General features: G+C 43.1%; 1 protein-coding gene across 6 annotated transcripts in view; it reads right to left on the bottom strand.

Annotated features, from left to right (window-relative positions):
* Positions 1-3,053: 3,053 nt before the first annotated feature.
* Positions 3,054-18,872, bottom strand: part of LOC114645172 (NACHT, LRR and PYD domains-containing protein 3-like) — a 92,798-nt gene continuing 76,979 nt past the window's right edge. For 3 of the 6 annotated variants that reach the window (XM_051921786.1, XM_051921789.1, XM_051921788.1), the window contains 4 exons: positions 15,394-15,567; positions 13,750-13,923; positions 5,852-6,025; positions 3,054-3,282 (listed from right to left, as the gene is read on the bottom strand). In XM_051921786.1, coding sequence (XP_051777746.1) covers positions 3,180-3,282; positions 5,852-6,025; positions 13,750-13,923; positions 15,394-15,567 — 625 coding nt within the window. In that variant the 3' untranslated portion in view covers positions 3,054-3,179. The remainder of the gene's footprint in view (positions 3,283-5,851; positions 6,026-13,749; positions 13,924-15,393; positions 15,568-18,872) is intronic. The other 3 variants (XM_051921787.1, XM_051921791.1, XM_051921790.1) reach the window with 2 other exon arrangements.

Raw genomic sequence — 18,872 nt, 5'->3', positions numbered from 1 at the left:
TTTCACGAGAGAACTACTTAAAGGATTTAGATCTTTTTTTTCTACAATTTGCTTCAACATTCCGGTTGATTTTGTGACGTCTCTCATTGCGCTAAGTATCATAGTTTGCTTACTGTACCGATTTATTTGTACGAATCCGAGGGGAGAGATGCGGGGCCCTCCTCACTCACATGCCAGCCTCGGAGCTTACCTTGCCTCCGCTTATCTAGCGAACGATAGAACTGCTTAACGGATTTAGATCGGGCTTTTTTCTATAATTTGCTTGAACATTCTGGTTAATTTTGTGACTTGTCTCATGGTGCTAAGAATCATAGTTCACGTGTAGGAGGGATATATTCCGCTAATCTGAGACTGAGGCTGAGGGTCGATGGTGGGGGGATACGTGACGTCAGCAGTGGGGAGCCAGGCGGGCCCTCCTCACTCACACACCAGCCTCCGTTCGAATCTCTCTTCCTCTGGTCACGTTTACGAGCGTACCTTACCTCCGCTTAGCTAGCGATACCTGTTTGATTTTTAAAGTTTGTCCTGTTTCACTGCTACGCTCATAATTATATGTAGGTTAAAAGAGCATTTAAGTTTATATGTCTGTGCCTCTTTATGAATAATAATAAAGTTACAGAAGTGTATACTAAACCAGTTTTAAACTATGTAAGTATTAATTGTTATGGGCCAGTGCTTTTATTTCACGTAGTCAAGAGGCACAACGCCAAGCTGTCCACAGCGTAGTCCTTACCAGTGAAGCTGCACACTGCCACCTAACTGGCATGGCTATCCATTATGTCAGCCATAAGAGATGTTAGTGTAATGAGTAAACATTAATTGAATTATTAATTAAGAAGTCCAGTTTTCACAGGTGGGTTCTACGGAGTCCAAGTAGTGGTGAGAACTAATTAACTAAAAGCCGTCAATCTTTAACAGCTCAGGATTAGAGAGGAGTGATCAGGTGACGCTCACCTCAAAGAGGCAAATACGTCTTATGAGCCAAAGGGATTTTAATGAAGAAACAGATAATGAAGGGTAAATTGTTATGAGAAAGTTTATGATGGCAGGATATTGTTATGAGAAAGTCAGCAACATCTGGAGATTGTTATGAGAAAAGGTGCTGAGCGAGGTCATCATCATGAGAAACCCTGGAAAGCAGATGATGGGAATCTGTGTGAAGGGGGGATATTTTGTGATGAGAATTGTAATAAAGCAGAATCACTGAATGCTCGGGTCTCAAGTCATCTGAGCTGAGTTTCTATGTGTGCCGTACAATAAAGTCTGATTCTGCTGCCTGTCCCGAGACTCCGAGTGCCTTCTTTTGAGCTGAGGGTGCTGATCTGCTTCAGCACTTTATGCAGACATCAACAAAAAAATTGTGCAAAACAGTGTCTACTAATGGAGCATCAAGTAAATGCCTGCTGTCCTCGGCACATTGTCTGAGAGCATAACTAGCACAGCTTGGTGAGGAGGTGGCACCAAACAATGGCACTTACATTCCTTTAATGTAACTATCTAGCCACCATAAGAATCAGAGTAAATCAGCATCCTCTGAAGGAACACTAACCTGGAGGAACATGGCTTCCACATCAGCCATTAATGCCAGAGATTCTTGGCGGACCCTCATAATGACACCAATCAGTGTGCTAGTAAGGTCTGGTATCTGAAGAAGCTGCTCATTTAGTGTGGTCCTTTGAAAAGAAGCTGCACAATTGAACACCACACACACCTTGTGTTTCTTGGGCTGGTATACCCCATGATGCAGAATGCACCACACATTTCCATCTCTGCGACTGCGGTCTTTATTTGGATCTTTTTACTGCATAACCTTTAATGGCTAGAACTGAGGCAGAGCAGAGTCTTCTTGTCCACAAAGATCTTCAGCCTTCTCAGCACAGAAGAGAGTGCAGATGGCCATCATGTCTCCTTCAAGGCTGCTGACCTTGGAAATCAAACTCTCTGCGCCATTCTAGTGTGACTCAGCTTTTCCTCTGTTTCAGTTTAAAATGGTCTCTTCCTTCTCTCTTCCATTTATTGTCCCCCTCTGTCCTATTTGACTCTCCCCTTCTGTCCCCATCTGTCCCCTATCTCTCCTGTCTCTCTAACCATCATTCTCTTTGTAGTTCTTCTTCATACACCATTGTTTGTCTCTCTGTCTCTTCTCCTCTGTCACACTCAAAGTCCATCTGTCCAAACTCTGCTCCTTGTCCAGCTATCTAGGAGATGCCCACCTTCAAGCTGAGGTCTCACGCTCCATCATCCAGGCCCTCAGTAATTGGACTCTCATCCCAGATCCACTCTTATTTCTTATTATGTGTTTGGTGTCCTCCATCCCCCCATTTTCTGAACCCACTCAGTCCAGTTCAAGGTCAACATCGGGTTTAATGCATGAGATTCAACCCTGGGTGGGCCGCCAGTCCCTCACACTTTCTAGTCCAGCAGGCTCAAGTTCTCCTTGTCTTGTCCTTTTGCTCTCATTTCTTTTTAAATGACTCACTTGTTCAGGACACTGCTCTCTAAAGAGGACACGAGTGGAGGTGACAGCAAGGTGACAATTAGGGAATGACAAAGAAGACAAAGAGACCTGAGCCTTGTGTGTGTTGAAGTGTCACAGAAGTCCAAACCAGCACATGGTAGAGTCGGTTCAGGCACAAACAGAATATGACATGAATTGCGTGCAAATTAAGGAATGAACAAGGAGTGGAGGAGACACGGGTTCAAACAACACCACATGATGTTGTGGAGCAGTAGGTTTATGAGGTTTCTGCTCATATGGCCATCAGCTTGACCTGTGATGGTTCAGTGCCTGTCCAGAATTTGTCACCAATGCCAGGATTGGCCTCACTCTCCATCACCATACAACTGGACTGTCCACCTGTGTTTGCTCCTGCTGCTACCCTCGGTGGGAGTTTTGACCTCAGCTGGTTTTACAGGACAATTCCTACTGTGGTCCTCTGGCTGGCGAAACTCTGGGGTTTCTTGTCTGAACTTGTGGAGTTTGGTGAAAAGTTCAAGGTGACAGGGTGGAGAAACACAAGTGAGTTTAAAGAAGAAGCACACAGGCTGAGAAGAAGACATGGAGAGTTTATTAAATGTGAAGGAGAGCAGAGGGGATTATAAAATAATAAAGAGAAGAATTTAGAGGGAGTGGACAGGGAGCGCCGTCACTGGGGTCAGTTGATCAGTATGTTCAGTTTTCACCATGTGCTGATATTCACCTGCCGTCCAGTCTTGTTCAGCTCCTCCTGTAGTGACCACAGGTCCATCTTCTTACTCTGACTGATCTTATTACCACCCAGCCTGTGAAGGACACAAGTGTGAGATACAAACATAAGAGGACACCACCTCACACACTGTCACACATCATACTATCACAGTGACACACCCACTCAGGTCAACTTCCAAGAATTCTCCTCAGTGTCCCTAAGTCACATGACATGTGTGTTGGTCTGTCCAGTCAGGTCACCGTCCTCTGAAGGCCTTTTGGTTTCATCTCATCTCAGTGAAGGTGTTCTAGTCAGGCTGGGGGTCCTCCGTGGCTCCTGCTGACAGTTTTATTATTATTTTTTTATACTTCATTGTTTTCCATTGTTTTTATAACATTGTTCTGTTCATTTATTATTTGTTTAATTCTGCATTATCTGTTATTTTTATTCTATTTCATTATTATTGATTATCTATGTGTGTGTCTTGCAGTTCTCCCACATTCCTTGTATTTTGTGGTTTGATCCCAAGACGCAGGACCACCTGCCCCCCTAAAGGTTGCGGCTCATTTGACTGCTCTGGTGATTGGTGGTCTTTGTGAGTATTTTGCTCTTTTGTTTTTAATTCTGATTATTGTCTTTGAACGTTTGGCTCTTGAGTTCAGATTCTCATACAGTTTGTACTTTTTCAATGTTGTTAGCTTTGGATTGCCTTTGGCAGACCCTTTGGCTCTTTTGTTAATAAACCTCGTCTTTTATAAAGACCACTTGTGGACTTGTCTCTGCTCCAGCTGGAGTTTTCACGGTTCTCCCTCTGGTCAGACTCACTTCACGCTTCTGAGACTCTTTTTGATTTTATTTTGAATTTAAAAGCCTGAGCTCCATTCTGAGGCCTAATCAGGCCTGAAGCCTCCTGTTTGCCTGGGGTGGGCCTGCCTGGGGGTGACATTGGTTTGGTGGGCTATTCTACAGGCCTCACCCCTTTGTTATATTGTGCTGTTAGAGCAATCACAACAGAAGGTGGTCTGTCTAGGTGATGTGGTGTTGAGCCCTCTGTGGTCCATCTTTTAATTTTTCTCATTTTAATCTCATATGGATGCAGATGTCTAATTCCACACCCCAGAACACTAATGAGGACACTGGCAGAACCACACGTGTCTGTAGGTGTAAAGTGCACTCCGCCAATTCACCACCAACACTCCAAAGCTGCGCTGCTCCCCCACACTACCACATCCACCTGCGCCCCTCTGAGTCCACCATTATTATTTAAAAACCTACACACAACCACTGACCCCTAACATGTCACCAAACAGATTTGTATTTAGTAGTAAAGAGAATCACACAGTGACCAGAGTGACCAGTGGAGCACAGGACTAGTGTGACAGGTGTCCTTAGTAACGTCAAATTATTCACATCTCCAGTTGGCCATTTGATTGTCTGCTGGCATTGAGGAAGACCCTGACAGACTGAAATGACAAAAGAAAGATTTGTGTGGCATAAGGTTTGGACCTGTGATGACATCAGTGAAGACCATGTGTGTATAGAACTTTAAAAAGGCACCATATACTGGATTATTGATTTAGTCATGTGACAGCCTACACTGATCATGTGGTGAGATTCTTGTTTTAATGTCCCACAAGAGACACAAGTGTGAGTTACAAACACAAGAGGGCGCCACTCCTCACACTGGAGTATCTCACTGACACGCCCACTGAGGTCACCTTCCCAGAATCCTCTGTATCTCTGGACGTCTACTGCACATGATGTGTGTGTCCACCTGTCGGTCACTAAGCCCACTGACAGATATATGTCGATATCCTGTGTAGACCTGGGGGTCATGTCTTGTAGAATGATGTCGGCCTGTTCAGTCCACTTGGCTATAATGGCGGTCACTTCCTGTGTCTCCCACCTTACTGTCCACACTGCCTTCAGTCCTAATCCTCTCCTCCCTGTCACCTTCTCTTTCTGTGTATGGCTGGCTGGTCATTTTTACTGCTGCTGTCCACCTTTCATCCTGTTCTTCTGTCTGTCCTCCTCTCTCTCCTTCTCCTTATCCTCTACCTTGTCCTCCTCTTTTATTCCTCCTTTTCTTCATTCTATTCATCTCCTTCTCTTCTCTCTCCTTATCTTTGCTATTCTATTCTCCTTGTCCTTGTCTGTCACTCCAGTTCAGCTCTAGCTGTCCACTCCTCTTTGTCTTCTGTCACTTTAGTCGTCTCTTCTCCTCACACTGACTGTGTTTCTCCTCCTTATTCTATTTTAGTGATTTTTAACAAACTTTAGTGAGGACATCAGAGGAGTGTAAGGAGGATAGTGACAATGGAGGACAGGAACAAATACGAGATTAAAATAAAGAATGGACAGCGTGGGCTTGTAGGACAAGAAATAAAACAACAGTCTGGACAGAGAGGATGAGGAGAGTGACCAGTGTGGTGGAGGGGCTCAGGGTCACAATGCTGTCTTTATGAATTGAATTATTAAAGGAAATCTGCAGTTGTGTCACCTCACGTCCATCTATCTGTCCATAAGGGACACTGCAGTCTGTCCTGATTAAACACAGCATTTGTGTTGTGGGAGTGGAAAAGTCAGAGCGATAATATGACAAGAAATAAAATTCATGAGACACACACACACACACACACACACACACACACACACACACTCACCTCACTGTCTCAAATTTGCAGTTTTCACTCCTCAGCCCCTCACAGAGCTGATCCACTCCTGAATCCTCCATGTTGTTGTTGCTCAGGTTCAGTTCAGTCAGTCGTGAGTGTGGAGAAGAAAGAGCTGAGGAGAGAGCTGAGCAACATCTGGAGGTGAGACGACATTGAGAAAGGCTGTGGAGAAGAAGAGAGAGAAGTGAGGACATGAGGAGAGACAGACAGATAGACAGAAGGACAAACAACACAAAGGTTCAATGGCCACTTGTATTCTGACTTTTCACTGAAGTGCAGTGTGAACACGAGACCACTGCCATTCTTATAAAGTAAGGCGCTATATATCTGACAGGGTCTCCTGCCTTCACGCTGGACTGACTGGTGCCAAGTCATTCAGACTGACATGTGGACATCAACACCGGATAAGAACGTCACAGACATGAGACTGACGGTGTCCTGCACTCAGGTGACCAGACAGACTTGTCACAGGTGACCACGGGGTGACGATGACAAACTGGAATTTTTGTCTGTCATTTACCACTCAGGACTGGCAGCTCTAGTGGTGACCAGCAGCAGGTCTGTTTATCTCCATCTTTGTCCAAGTTTTAAAAATTTTATGATTAATTTTTATAATTAGTTCATTTTCATAACAGGAATAAAGGAATATATGTGTCTCTGAAGTGTTATGGATGTCTCCGTTTTTATTTCTTTTATTATTTTGGTGATCTGCTTGGGTTTTCTCCTGGTTCTCCGGTTAACTCCCACAGTCCAAAGACATGCAGATTAGGTGGCTTGGCGATTCTAAATTGGCCCTTGTGTGTGCTTGGTTTGTAGGTGTGTGTGTGTCCTGTGGTGGGTTGGTGCCCTGTCTGGGATTGATTCCTGCCTTGTGCCCTGTGTTGGCTGGGATTTACTCCAGCAGACCCTCGTGACCCAGTAGTTAGGATATAGCGGGTTGGATAATGGATGGATACTTTGATGATACTTTTTCACTTCACTTGCTGTTGTCCCGATGCGTCTTCTATTCACCTCAGTGATTCAGTTCAGCCAAATATAAATACAAAATGGGAGACACTGAGCTACAGGAGGAGACCTCTGAAGAGCATTTAGGGGTTAATGTTGACACAACATTTTAATTGACTAAGTAATGTACAGAAGCAATTAAAAAGATAATATAAAATGTGAGGATATATTATAAAAACTGTTGAATTTAAATCAAGTGACATTATACTCTTTCTTTATAATACACAGTGAGAGCACATCTGGAGCACTGAGTGCAGTTCTGGTCTCCTCAGTACAAGAAAGACATAACAGCACTTGAAGATACAGTATGAAGAGCAGAGCAACCAAGTGCATTATGGTACCGTCATCATCAACTTCTTCCATGTGAACCCTGAATACCACGAGGACTGACTGAGGTCATTGATGTTGGGTAGAATGCCTAGAGGGGGCTGGGTGGTCTCGTGGCCTCGGACCCCCTGCAGATTTTAATTTTTTTTCTCCAGCCGTCTGGAATTTTTATTATTTTTTCTGTACTCCCTGGCCATCGGACCTTACTTTTATTAATGTTAATTAGTGTTCCCTAATTTTAATTCTTATTTATTTTTATTTTTTCTCTTTCTTGATCATGTAAAGCACTTTGAGGTCCATTATTTGTATGAAAATATGTTATATAAATAAATGTTGTTAGACAGGTTTTGAGTCAAGTCTTAAATTTCAAGTCCCAAAGAATTCATAATGTGTTTAACACCAAATTTACATTTGCTATTTCTTAAATTTACAGTAATCATTTATTACATTTATTGTTACATTTCCAAACTATCAACTCCATGTTAATACAAGATGAACAAAAATGAAGTGCAAATAAACATGTAATGAGAATCAGTTCTCAAAGTGCCGCTGAAAACAACAATACAAGCAGTGCAAACAAATGAGCGGCCAGTTCTATGTATTGTCACACATGTGTGCCCACCTGGAGATGACCTTCCTGTCTCTGTGAGGTAAGTGATACCACTCTGAGACGAGAGGGGGCGCTCACACTGACTGTCTCTCCTTATCCACCTGCAGCTCTGAGATGAAACAAAATGAGGGGAACTGACTCAGCCACAGTGCCCAGAGCTGCCCCTGTCCTACTGGGTGGGACTCATAAAAACCTGCCGGCCCCCCAGAGCATGCTGTCTGCTGTTAGACCCAGAAACTCAACATGAATCAAGCGCCATCGTGTTCACACAACTGCAAAGTCAATTTGTCTATTGGGCTGAAAAGGTGTGTTTTGTTGGGCCATCGTGTCCACTTTTGTTTTGTTTCATTTGACTTCATTAAAGGGGGACACCCAGTTGGTGCCCCGACATTACAAAGCAACTTGTGCAGGTCTGTCCTCCAGTCACCATATCAGCAGACCAATATTGTCTGTTTGGATTATGTGTATTGTCCTTAATGATGTCCATTATATCTGTTCACTGTTGTAATTATCTATCACTTTATATAAAGTGATCAAGTGGGGTAGATTGAAGAAGAGAGATGGTGAGTGTATTGACAAGCTGATCAGGGGCCTCATGTATAACGCCGTGCGTAGAATTCACACTATAACATGGCGTAAGCACAAAAGCGGGATTGTGCGTACGCACAGAAAAATCCAGATGCAGGAATCTGTGCGCACGCATACTTTCACGTTCTTCCACTACATAAATCCCGATTTGCGTGAAAAGTAACGCACGTGCACGCGCCTTCTGTCCCGCCCCAACTCCTCCCAGAATTACGCCTCATTGAATATGCAAATCAATATAAATAGCCTTCTGTGAAAAGACAATGGGAAAAGCACAGGGGAAAATATAAGAATTTTCAGTGAATACCAAGTGGAGGCAAAGGAAAAACGTACTATTGTTGGTTTAAACAGTGGTATAATCAACAAAAGGAAGCTGATCGAGTGACAGAGTGTCAGAAAAACTCGAAAGATCAAATTCACAAAGTCGCACAGTGCCCGAAATAAAAAAGAAATCACATATCAAAGTCGCTGTGAAAAGGCGAGTTGTAGCCACCGTCTGAGTGTCATATGAAAGCTTATTAGGGTACAGAGAAAAAACATAGGCACACAGTGGGAAAAAAGCACGAAATGTCAACTTTAATCTCGAAATTTCCACTTTAATCATGTAGTTTATTTTGCCATTAAAGTAGAACATCATAAACTTCATCTTAAAATCGTTTATTTTACTAGTTTCTCAAGTAGCACGTTAAATGCTTTTTTCTGTGTTTGATCTTCTATGTGCTCTATGTGTGTGAATCACTACGTGCTTCCGTTCTTTCTCTTTCTCCGACAGGACACAGAATCCATTACATTCGAGATATTACAGCTCTCTGAATAATTAAAATACTGAGATGTATACGTGATATCATTTTAATGATGTTGCCTCTTGCATCAACAAGCACCGGCTGTGGAACAGACTACTGCGAGATCTCACTCACAAAAATGCACCTTTAGGTAATAAAACCATTCTTCTTGGTGGAGATTTCCGCCAAATACTGCCTGTTATCTTCTGTGGTTCTCGAGCCCTCACTGTTGCCTCTTGCATCAACAAGCACCGGCTGTGGAACAAAATGAAGGTCCTAAAACTCACAAAACATATGAGAGCTCTCGATAGTGAAACTCAATTTGTTCAATGGCTTCTTCAAGTTGGGGAAGGTAAAACTGGAGACACGGCAGAACTACCTTGTCAATGTTTACCACAACAACAAGACCCAGTTGCTCAGGAATGAAAGCATGTTATTAAACATGGGAACACGGTGGCGCAGTGATTGTTCATATCTCACGCAAGAGGCTTGCTGCACCATGTGCGACCTTCAATGAAATAATTTATTACAGAAGTACAGTCTCTTTCAAACGTACTAACCTCCAATTCCTGTCCATACTTTTCTTTCTCCAATCGCCACACAATTAGCTCTGTAATAGACGTTAAGCCATTTGTAAGCTTAGAACGCCGATTCTTCAAAGCTTTTAAGGAACATTGAAATATCTTCGTAGTGCATGTTTAATTATTCTATTCGTCTATCCTTCCAGTGTCGCGTCAGCACCAGCAAGAATACAGCGCAAGGCAGGAGCTATCCTTGAACTAGCTATACGCTGCGGCACCATGTCCTCACATGTTTAATTATTAGCAATACAGATTATTTAAATGAAGTTAAAGTTTTATCTGTATACTATAAGCAACATATTTTGCTGCATTTCATCTTAAAAATGATATTGTCATCATACGCGCTTTATAAAGTAGCGCAGGTTGTGCAATATTATAACTGTAGTGTAAGTTTACAGTGAGGTGATTGAGTGCGTTTATAGTTCTTGGGATGAAACTGTTTCTGAAACGTGAGGTCCGTACAGGAAAGGCTTTGACGCTTTTTGCCGTGGTTGAGGTAGTGTGTACTTGAAACTGTATACCGATAATTCTCTTTCCGATCATCTGCTGCTGTGATTCCCCACTCAGATACAGTGATATAAATACTCTGAGTGGTGCAGTGAGAGTAATATGGAAAAAGATGATCCACAGTGGCAACCCTTAATGGGAACAGCAAAAAGAAGAACAAGATGCAGTGAGCGTAACAACGCTAAAGCAGTTATGGTATTTGGAATACTATGGCTATTCCCTGGCCCATTATATTGTAGCAGGTTAATTACAATCAGATGCATTACACTAATAAACAATATGCAGTTAATTTCAGTGTATTTATAAAGCCGCCGCCGTGGATGTGGATCTAAGAAAGAAAGGGTGATCGCACAGGAACAGTAGCACTGCTTTGACACTGGGTGCCGCCAGTCTGCAAAACTGGGCAGATAAATTGCGTACGCCAAGGAATGAGTTACCGTGGAAATGTGCGTGGCTTTACGCCAAGTTTAGGTTTTATACATCATGATTTGAGCGTGGAAAGGTTCGTACGCAACATTTCTGTGCGTACGCACCGTTTATACATGAGGCCCCAGGTGAGCAGGATCTGTGGCTGGCATGGAAATGGACTCTCTGGTGATGGTGGCAGAGAGAAGGACACTGTGCAAGCTGCTGTCTGTTATGGACAATGAACATCACCCACTATACACCACCATAATTAATCAGAGCAGTTTGTTTAGTGGTAGTCTGCTATCACAGAACTGCAATATGGACAGATACCAGAGATCTTTAGTCCTCAGAGCCATTAGACTCTTTAACTCTTCATAACAGGGGGTGGTGGTTGAGTTCTGGGCCTGACGCTCCTTCTCTCCTCCTAAGCTGTATTGACTGGATTAGCTGGGCACCACATCAGATATCTCACTATTGGCTCACTGCTCTAGAAGTTTTATTTTGTGTTTTTTTTTGTTATGGGTCACTTCAAACGTGTTATCCTATCAGAATAAGTCATGTTACTTTATTTTATTTTACTTTAATGTTATGTCACTTTAGTATTTGTCACATTAATATTACGTTTAACATAATGTGCCACCTGTCACTTTGATAGTAGTATTATTTGCACAATTCTCACTGCACTGGCATTATTGTATGTAAAAACAACAAGAGTTTCTGTGCCACCTAAAACTGACATCTCCTCTGCTTACCATTTAAGTTCTCCTCAGCAAGCCAAGAGACCACCGGCAAGGGCAGTCATCCTTCACATCGGCTTCTGCCCCAGTCACCTTAGCTGGTCACCGCTGAGGACCCCAAACTCAGCTTGTGTTCCCACCACAATCCCATGGCCTTCAGCAGGGTACCTTGTGAGACCTTCTCATTTCTCCTAACGCCATCCCTCATCCTTCAGGTGAAGCCCACTCAGTGTGGTTGGTCACTCTTGCTTCTTGGGCACAAAGTAGGTTTTGACCTCACCCCTTGACTGCCGTGTGCTCACTCCTCTCACAGCCACTTCTTGACCTCCACTGCATCAGCTCAGCCACAATTCTGCATGTACTTTATTTCTCATTTAACCTCCATCTCCATCTTTCCTTTTTCTTTCCTGTTCAGTTTTGTTCTTGACTATCCTGCTCAGCTCATTTTAAACTCACTGGGGTACAGGTGTCTAATTCCACACCCCAGAACACCAATGAGGACACTGGCTGAACCACACGTGTCTGCAGGTGTAAAGTGCGCTCCGCCAATTCACCACCAACACTCCAGGGCTGCTCTGCTCCCCCACACTACCACATCCACCTGCGCCCCTCTGAGTCCACCATTTTAATTTAAAAACCTGCACACAACCACTGACCCCTGAGATGTGTCACCACACAGCTTTGTATTTAGTAGTAAAGAGAATCACGCAGTGACCAGAGTGACCAGTGGAGTACAGGACTAGTGTGACAGGTGTCCTTAGTGACGTCAAATTATTCACATCTCCAGTCGACTGTTTGATTGTCTGCTGGCATTGAGGAAGACCCTGACTGACTGAAATGATAAAAGAAGGATTTGTGAGGCAGAGGGTTTGGACCTGTGATGACATCAGTGAAGACCACATGTGTATAAAAATATCAAAAAGGCGCTATATACTGGAATATTCAGAAAGTCATGTGACAGCCTACACTTGTCATGTGGTGAGATTCTTGTTTTAATGTCCCACAAGAGACACAAGTGTGAGTTACAAACACAAGAGGGCGCCACTCCTCACACTGGAGTATCTCACTGATACGCCCACTGAGGTAATAATAATAATAATAATAATAATAATAAATTTTATTTATATTGCGCTTTATATTTAACAATCTCAAAGTGCTTCAAAAATAAGAATAAATTAACAAACAAGATAATCTATAAAAATAATTTAACAAAATGTCTTTCTAAAAAGATAGGATTTTAAGTTTCGTTTAAAAACATCAGTTGACTGTGGGGCTCTCAGGTACTCAGGGAGAGAATTCCACAGCCTCGGCGCCACCGAAGAAAGGGCCCTATCACCCATACTGCTAAGCTTAGTTCCCTTGAGGTTGAGGTCACCTTCCCAGAATCCTCTCAGTGTCTCTGGACGTCTACTGCACATGATGTGTATGTTCACCTGTCAGTCACTAAGCCCACTGACAGATATATGTCGATGTCCTGTGTAGACCTGGGGGTCATGTCTTGTAGAATGATGTCGGCCTGTTCAGTCCACTTGGCTATAATGGCGGTCACTTCCTGTGTCTCCCACCTTACTGTCCACACTGCCTTCAGTCCTATTCCTCTCCTCCCTGTCACCTTCTCTTTCTGTGTATGGCTGGCTGGTCATTTCTACTGCTGCTGTCCACCTTTCCTCCTGTTCCTCTGTCTGTCTCTCTCTCTCCTTCTTCTTATCCTCTGCCTTCTCCTCCTCTGTTATTTGTTCTTTTCTTCATTCTGTTCATCTCCTTCTCTTGTCTCTCCTTATCTTTGCTCTTCTATTCTCCTTGTCCTTATCTGTCACTCCAGTCCAGCTCTAGCTGTCCACTCCTCTCTGTCTTCTGTCACTTTAGTCATCTCTTCTCCTCACACTGACTGTGTTTCTCCTCCTTATTCTATTTTAGTGATTTTAACAAACTTTAGTGAGGACATCAGAGGAGTGTAAGGGGGAAAGTGAGAATGGAGGACAGGAACAAGTATGAGATTAAAATAAAGAATGGACAGTGTGGGCTTGTGGGACAAGAAATAAAACAACTGTTTGGACAGAGAGAATGAGGAGAGTAACCAGTGTGGTGAAGGGGCTCAGGGTCACAATGCTGTCTTTATGAATTGAATTATTAAAGGAAATCTGCAGTTTTGTCACCTCACGTCCATCTGTCTGTCCATAAGGGACACTGCAGTCTGTCCTGATTAAACACAGCGTTTGTGTTGTGGGAGTGGAAAAGTCAGAGCAATAATGTGACAAGAAATACAATTCATCAGACACACACACAGATACACACACACACACACACACACACACACACATACACACTCTTGTTGTTCACTTACTTCAGTGCCTCTAATTTGCAGTTTTCACTCCTCAGCCACTCACACAGCTGATCCACTCCTGAATCCTCCATTTTGTTGAAGCTCAGGTCCAGTTCAGTCAGTCGTGAGTGTGGAGAAGAAAGAGCTGAGGAGAGAGCTGAGCAACATCTGTAGGTGAGATCACAACAACACAGGCTGTGGAGAAGAAGAGACAGAAGTGAGGACATGAGGAGAGACAGACAGACAGAAGGACAAACAACACAAAGGTTCAATGGCCACTTGTATTCTGACTTGTCACTGAAGTGTAGTGTGAACACGAGACCCCCACCATTCTTAAAGTAAGGCGCTAAATACCTGTCAGGGTCTACTGCTTTCGCGCTGGACTGACTGGTGCCAAGTCATTCAGACTGACATGTGGACATCAACACTGGATAAGAACGTCACAGACATGAGACTGACGGTGTCCTGCACTCAGGTGACCAGATGGACTTGTCACAGGTGACCATGGGGTGACGATGACAAACTGGAATTTTTGTCTGTCATTTACCACTCAGGACTGGCGGCTCTAGTGGAATAATAATTAAGGAATATCTGTGTCTCTGAAGTGTTATGGAGTCTCCTCTTTTATTTGGTTGTATTATTTTGGTGATACTTTTTCACTTCACTTGCTGTTGTCCCGATGCGTCTTCTATTCACCTGAGTGATTCAGTTCAACCAAATATGAATACAAAATGGGAGACACTGAGCTACAGGAGGAGACCTCTGAAGAGCATTTAGGGGTTTATGTTGACACAACATTTTTATTGTCTAAGTATTGTACAGAAGCAATTAAAAAGATAATATAAAATGTGAGGTTATATCATAGAAACTATTGAATTTAAATCAAGGAACATTATACTCTTACTTTATGATACACCATTGAGAGCACATCTGGAGTACTGAGTGCAGTTCTGGTCTCCTCAGTACAAGAAAGACATAACAGCACTTGAAGATATGAAGAGCAGAGCAACCAAGTGCATTATGGGACCGTCATCATCAGGTTCTTCCATGTGAACCCTGAATACCACGAGGACTGACTGAGGTACTTGATGTTCGGTAGAATGCCTAGAGGGGCTGGGTGGTCTCGTGGCATCGGACCCCCTGCAGATTTTATTTTTTTTCTCCAGCTATCTGGAATTTTTTTTATTTTTTCTGTACTCCCTGGCCATCGGACTTTACTTTTATTAATGTTAATTAGTGTTCCCTAATTTTAATTCTTATTTATTTTTATTTTTTCTCTTTCTTGATCATGTAAAGCACTTTGAGGTCCATTATTTGTATGAAAATATGCTATATAAATAAATGTTGTTAGACAGGTTTTGAGTCAAGTCTTAAATTTCAAGTCCCAAAGAATTCATAATGTGTTTAACACCAAATTTACATTTGTTATCTCTTAAATTTACAGGAATCATTTATTACATTTATTGTTACATTTCCAAACTATCAACTCCATGTTAATACAAGATGAAGAAAATAAACATGTAATGCGAATCAATTCTCAAAGTGCTGCTGAATGCAAGTGTGACAAGAAATAAAATTCATGAGATACACACACACACACACACACACACACACACACACACAAACACACACCGACACACACACACACACTTGTTGTTCACTTACTTCAGTTTCTTTAATTTGCAGTTTTTACTCCTCAGCCCCTCACACAGCTGATCCACTCCTGAATCCTCCATATTATTGACACTCAGGTTCAGTTCAGTCAGTCGTGAGTGTGGAGCAGAAAGAGCTGAGGAGAGAGCTGAGCAACATCTGGAGGTGAGACAACAACGATACAGGCTGTGGAGAAGAAGAAAGAGAAGTGAGGACATCAGGAGAGACAGACAGACAGAAGGACAAACAACACAAAGGTTCAATGGCCACTTGTATTCTGACTTTTCACTGAAGTGCAGTGTGAACATGAGACCACTGACATTCTTATAAAGTAAGGCGCTATATACCTGACAGGGTCTCCTGCCTTCACTCTGGACTGACTGGTGCCAAGTCATTCAGACTGACATGTGGACATCAACACTGGATAAGAATGTCACAGACATGAGACTGATGACATCCTGCACTCAGGTGATCAGATGGACTTGTCACAGGTGACCACAGGGTGAGGATGACAAACTGGAATTCTTGTCTGTCATTTACCACTCAGAACTGGCAGCTGTAGTGGTGACCAGCAGCAGGTCTGTTTGTCTCTGTCTTTGTTGAAGTTTATTTAAGTTTTTTGATTATTTTTTATTAACGAGTTCATTTTCTGAACAGGAATAAAGTAATATTTGTGTCTCTGAAGTGTTATGGAGTCTCCTTTTTTATTTGTTTGTATTATTTTGTGATACTTTTTCACTTCACTTGCTGTCGTCCCGATGCGTCTTCTATTCACCTGAGTGATTCAGTTCAGCCAAATATGAATACAAAATGGGAGACACTGAGCTACAGGAGGAGACCTCTGAAGAGCATTTAGGGGTTTATGTTGACACAACATTTTCATTGTCTAAGTAATGTACAGAAGCAATTAAAAAGATAATATAAAATGTGAGGTTATATCAGAAAAACTGTTGAATTTAACTCATGGGACATTATACTCTTACTTTATAATACACCAATGAGAGCATATCTGCTGCAGTGGTCTGGCGCCCTGCTCAAGGTTTGTGTCCTGCGTTGTGCCTTGTGTTGGATGGGATTGGCTCCAGCAGACCCCCATGACCCTGTGGTCATTATATAGCGGGTTGGACAATGGATGGATGGACCACATCTGGAGTACTGAGTGCAGTTCTTGTCTTCTCAGTACAAGAAAGACATAACAGCACTTGAAGATATGAAGAGCAGAGCAACCAAGTGCATTATGGGACCGTCATCATCAAGTTCTACAATGTGAACCCTGAATACCACGAGGACTGACTGAGGTCATTGATGTTGGGTAGAATGCCTAGAGGGGGCTGGCTGGTCTCATGGCATCAGACCCTCTGCAGATTTTTTTTTTCCTGCCGTCTGGAGTTTCTTTTGGTTTTTCTGTCCCCATTGGCCATCAGACCTTACTTTTCCATCCATCCATTATCCAAACCGCTATATCCTAACTACAGGGTCACGGGGGTCTGCTGGAGCCAATCCCACCCAACACAAGGCAGGACACAAACCCTGTGCAGGGTGCCAGCCCACCGCAGGGCACACACACACACAAACCAAGCACACAAGAGACAATTTAGAATCGTTAATCCACCTAACCTCCATGTCTTTGGACTGTGGGAGGAAACTGGTGTACCTGGAGAAAACCCACGCAGACACGGGGAGAACATGCAAACTCCACGCAGGGAGGACCCGGGAAGCGAACCCAGGTCTCCTAACTGCGAGGCAGCAGCGCTACCATTGCGCCACCACTTTTATTAATGTTAATTAGTATTCCCTAATTTTAATTCTTATTTATTTTTATTTTTTCTCTTTCTTGATCATGTAAAGCACTTTGAGGTCCATTATTTCTATGAAAATATGCTATATAAATAAATGTTGTTAGACAGGTTTTGAGTCAAGTCTTAAATTTCAAGTCCCAAAGAAATCATAATGAGTTTTACACCAAATTTACATTTACTGTTTCTTAAATTTACAGGAACCATTTATTACATTTATTATTACATTTCCAAACTATCAACTCCATGTTAATACAAAGATGAACAAAAATGAAGTACAAATGAACATGTAATGAGAATCAATTCTCAAAGTGCTGCTGAATACAACAATACAAGCAGTACAAACAAATGAGCGGCCAGTTCTATGTATTGTCACACATGTGTGCCCACCTGGAGATGACCTTCCTGTCTCTGTGAGGTAAGTGATACCACTCTGAGACGAGAGGGGGCGCTCACACTGACTGTCTCTCCTTATCCACCTGCAGCTCTGAGAAGAAACCAAATGAGGAGAACTGACTGAGCCGCAGTGCCCAGAGCTGCCCCTGTCCTTCTGGGTGGGACTCATGACAAGCTGCTGACCCCCAGAGGATGGAGTCTGCTGTTGGACCCAGAAACTCAACATGAATCAAGCGCCATCGTGTTCACACAACTTCAAAGGAAATGTGTCTATTGAGCTGAAAAGGTGTGTTTTATTGAGGTCATCGCATCCACTTTTGTTTTGTTTCATTTGACTTCATTAAAGGGGGACACCCAGTTGGTACCCCGACGTTACAAAGCAACTTGTGCAGGTCTGTCCTCCAGTCACCATATCAGCCGACCAATATTGTCTGTTTGGATTATGTGTATTGTCCTTAATTATGTCCATTATATCTGTTCACTGTTGTAATTATCTATCACTTTATATAAAGTGAGCAAGTGGGGTAGCTTGAAGAAGAGAGATGGTGAGTGTATTGACAAGCTGATCAGGTGAGCAGGATCTGTGGCTGGCAAGGAAATGGACTCTCTGGTGATGGTGGCAGAGAAAAGGACACTGTGCAAGCAGCTATCTGTTATGGACAATGAACATCACCCACTATACACCACCATAATTAATCAGAGGAGTTTGTTTAGTGGTAGGCTGCTATCACAGAACTGCAATATGGACAGATACCAGAGATCTTTAGTCCTCAGAGCCATTAGACTCTTTAACTCTTCATAACAGGGGGTGGTGGTTGAGTTTTGGGCATGACGCTCCTTCTCTCCTCCTAAGCTGTATTGACTGTATTAGCTGGGCACCACATCTGATATCTCACGATTGGCTCACTGCTCTAGAAGTTTTATTTTGTGTTTTTTGTTATGGGTCACTTCAAACATGTTATCCTATCAGCATAAGTCATGTCACTTTATTTTCCATCCATCCATTTTCCAACCCGCTGAATCCGAACAAAGGGTCACGGGGGTCTGCTGGAGCCAATCCCAGCCAACACAGGGCACAAGGCAGGGAACCAATCCTGGGCAGGGTGCCAACCCACCGCAGGACACACACAAACACACCCACACACCAAGCATACACTAGGGCCAATTTAGAATCGCCAATCCACATAACCTGCATGTCTTCGGACTGTGGGAGGAAACCGGAGCGCCTGGAGGAAACCCACGCAGACATGGGGAGAACATGCAAACTCCACGCAGGGTGGACCTGGGAAGCGAACCCGG

This window comes from Erpetoichthys calabaricus, assembly GCF_900747795.2.
Source record: "Erpetoichthys calabaricus chromosome 1 unlocalized genomic scaffold, fErpCal1.3 SUPER_1_unloc_24, whole genome shotgun sequence".
Classification (NCBI taxonomy): domain Eukaryota; kingdom Metazoa; phylum Chordata; class Cladistia; order Polypteriformes; family Polypteridae; genus Erpetoichthys; species Erpetoichthys calabaricus.
The sequence above is the reverse complement of the archived record's forward strand: the minus strand, read 5'-3'. Positions and strand labels throughout refer to the sequence as shown.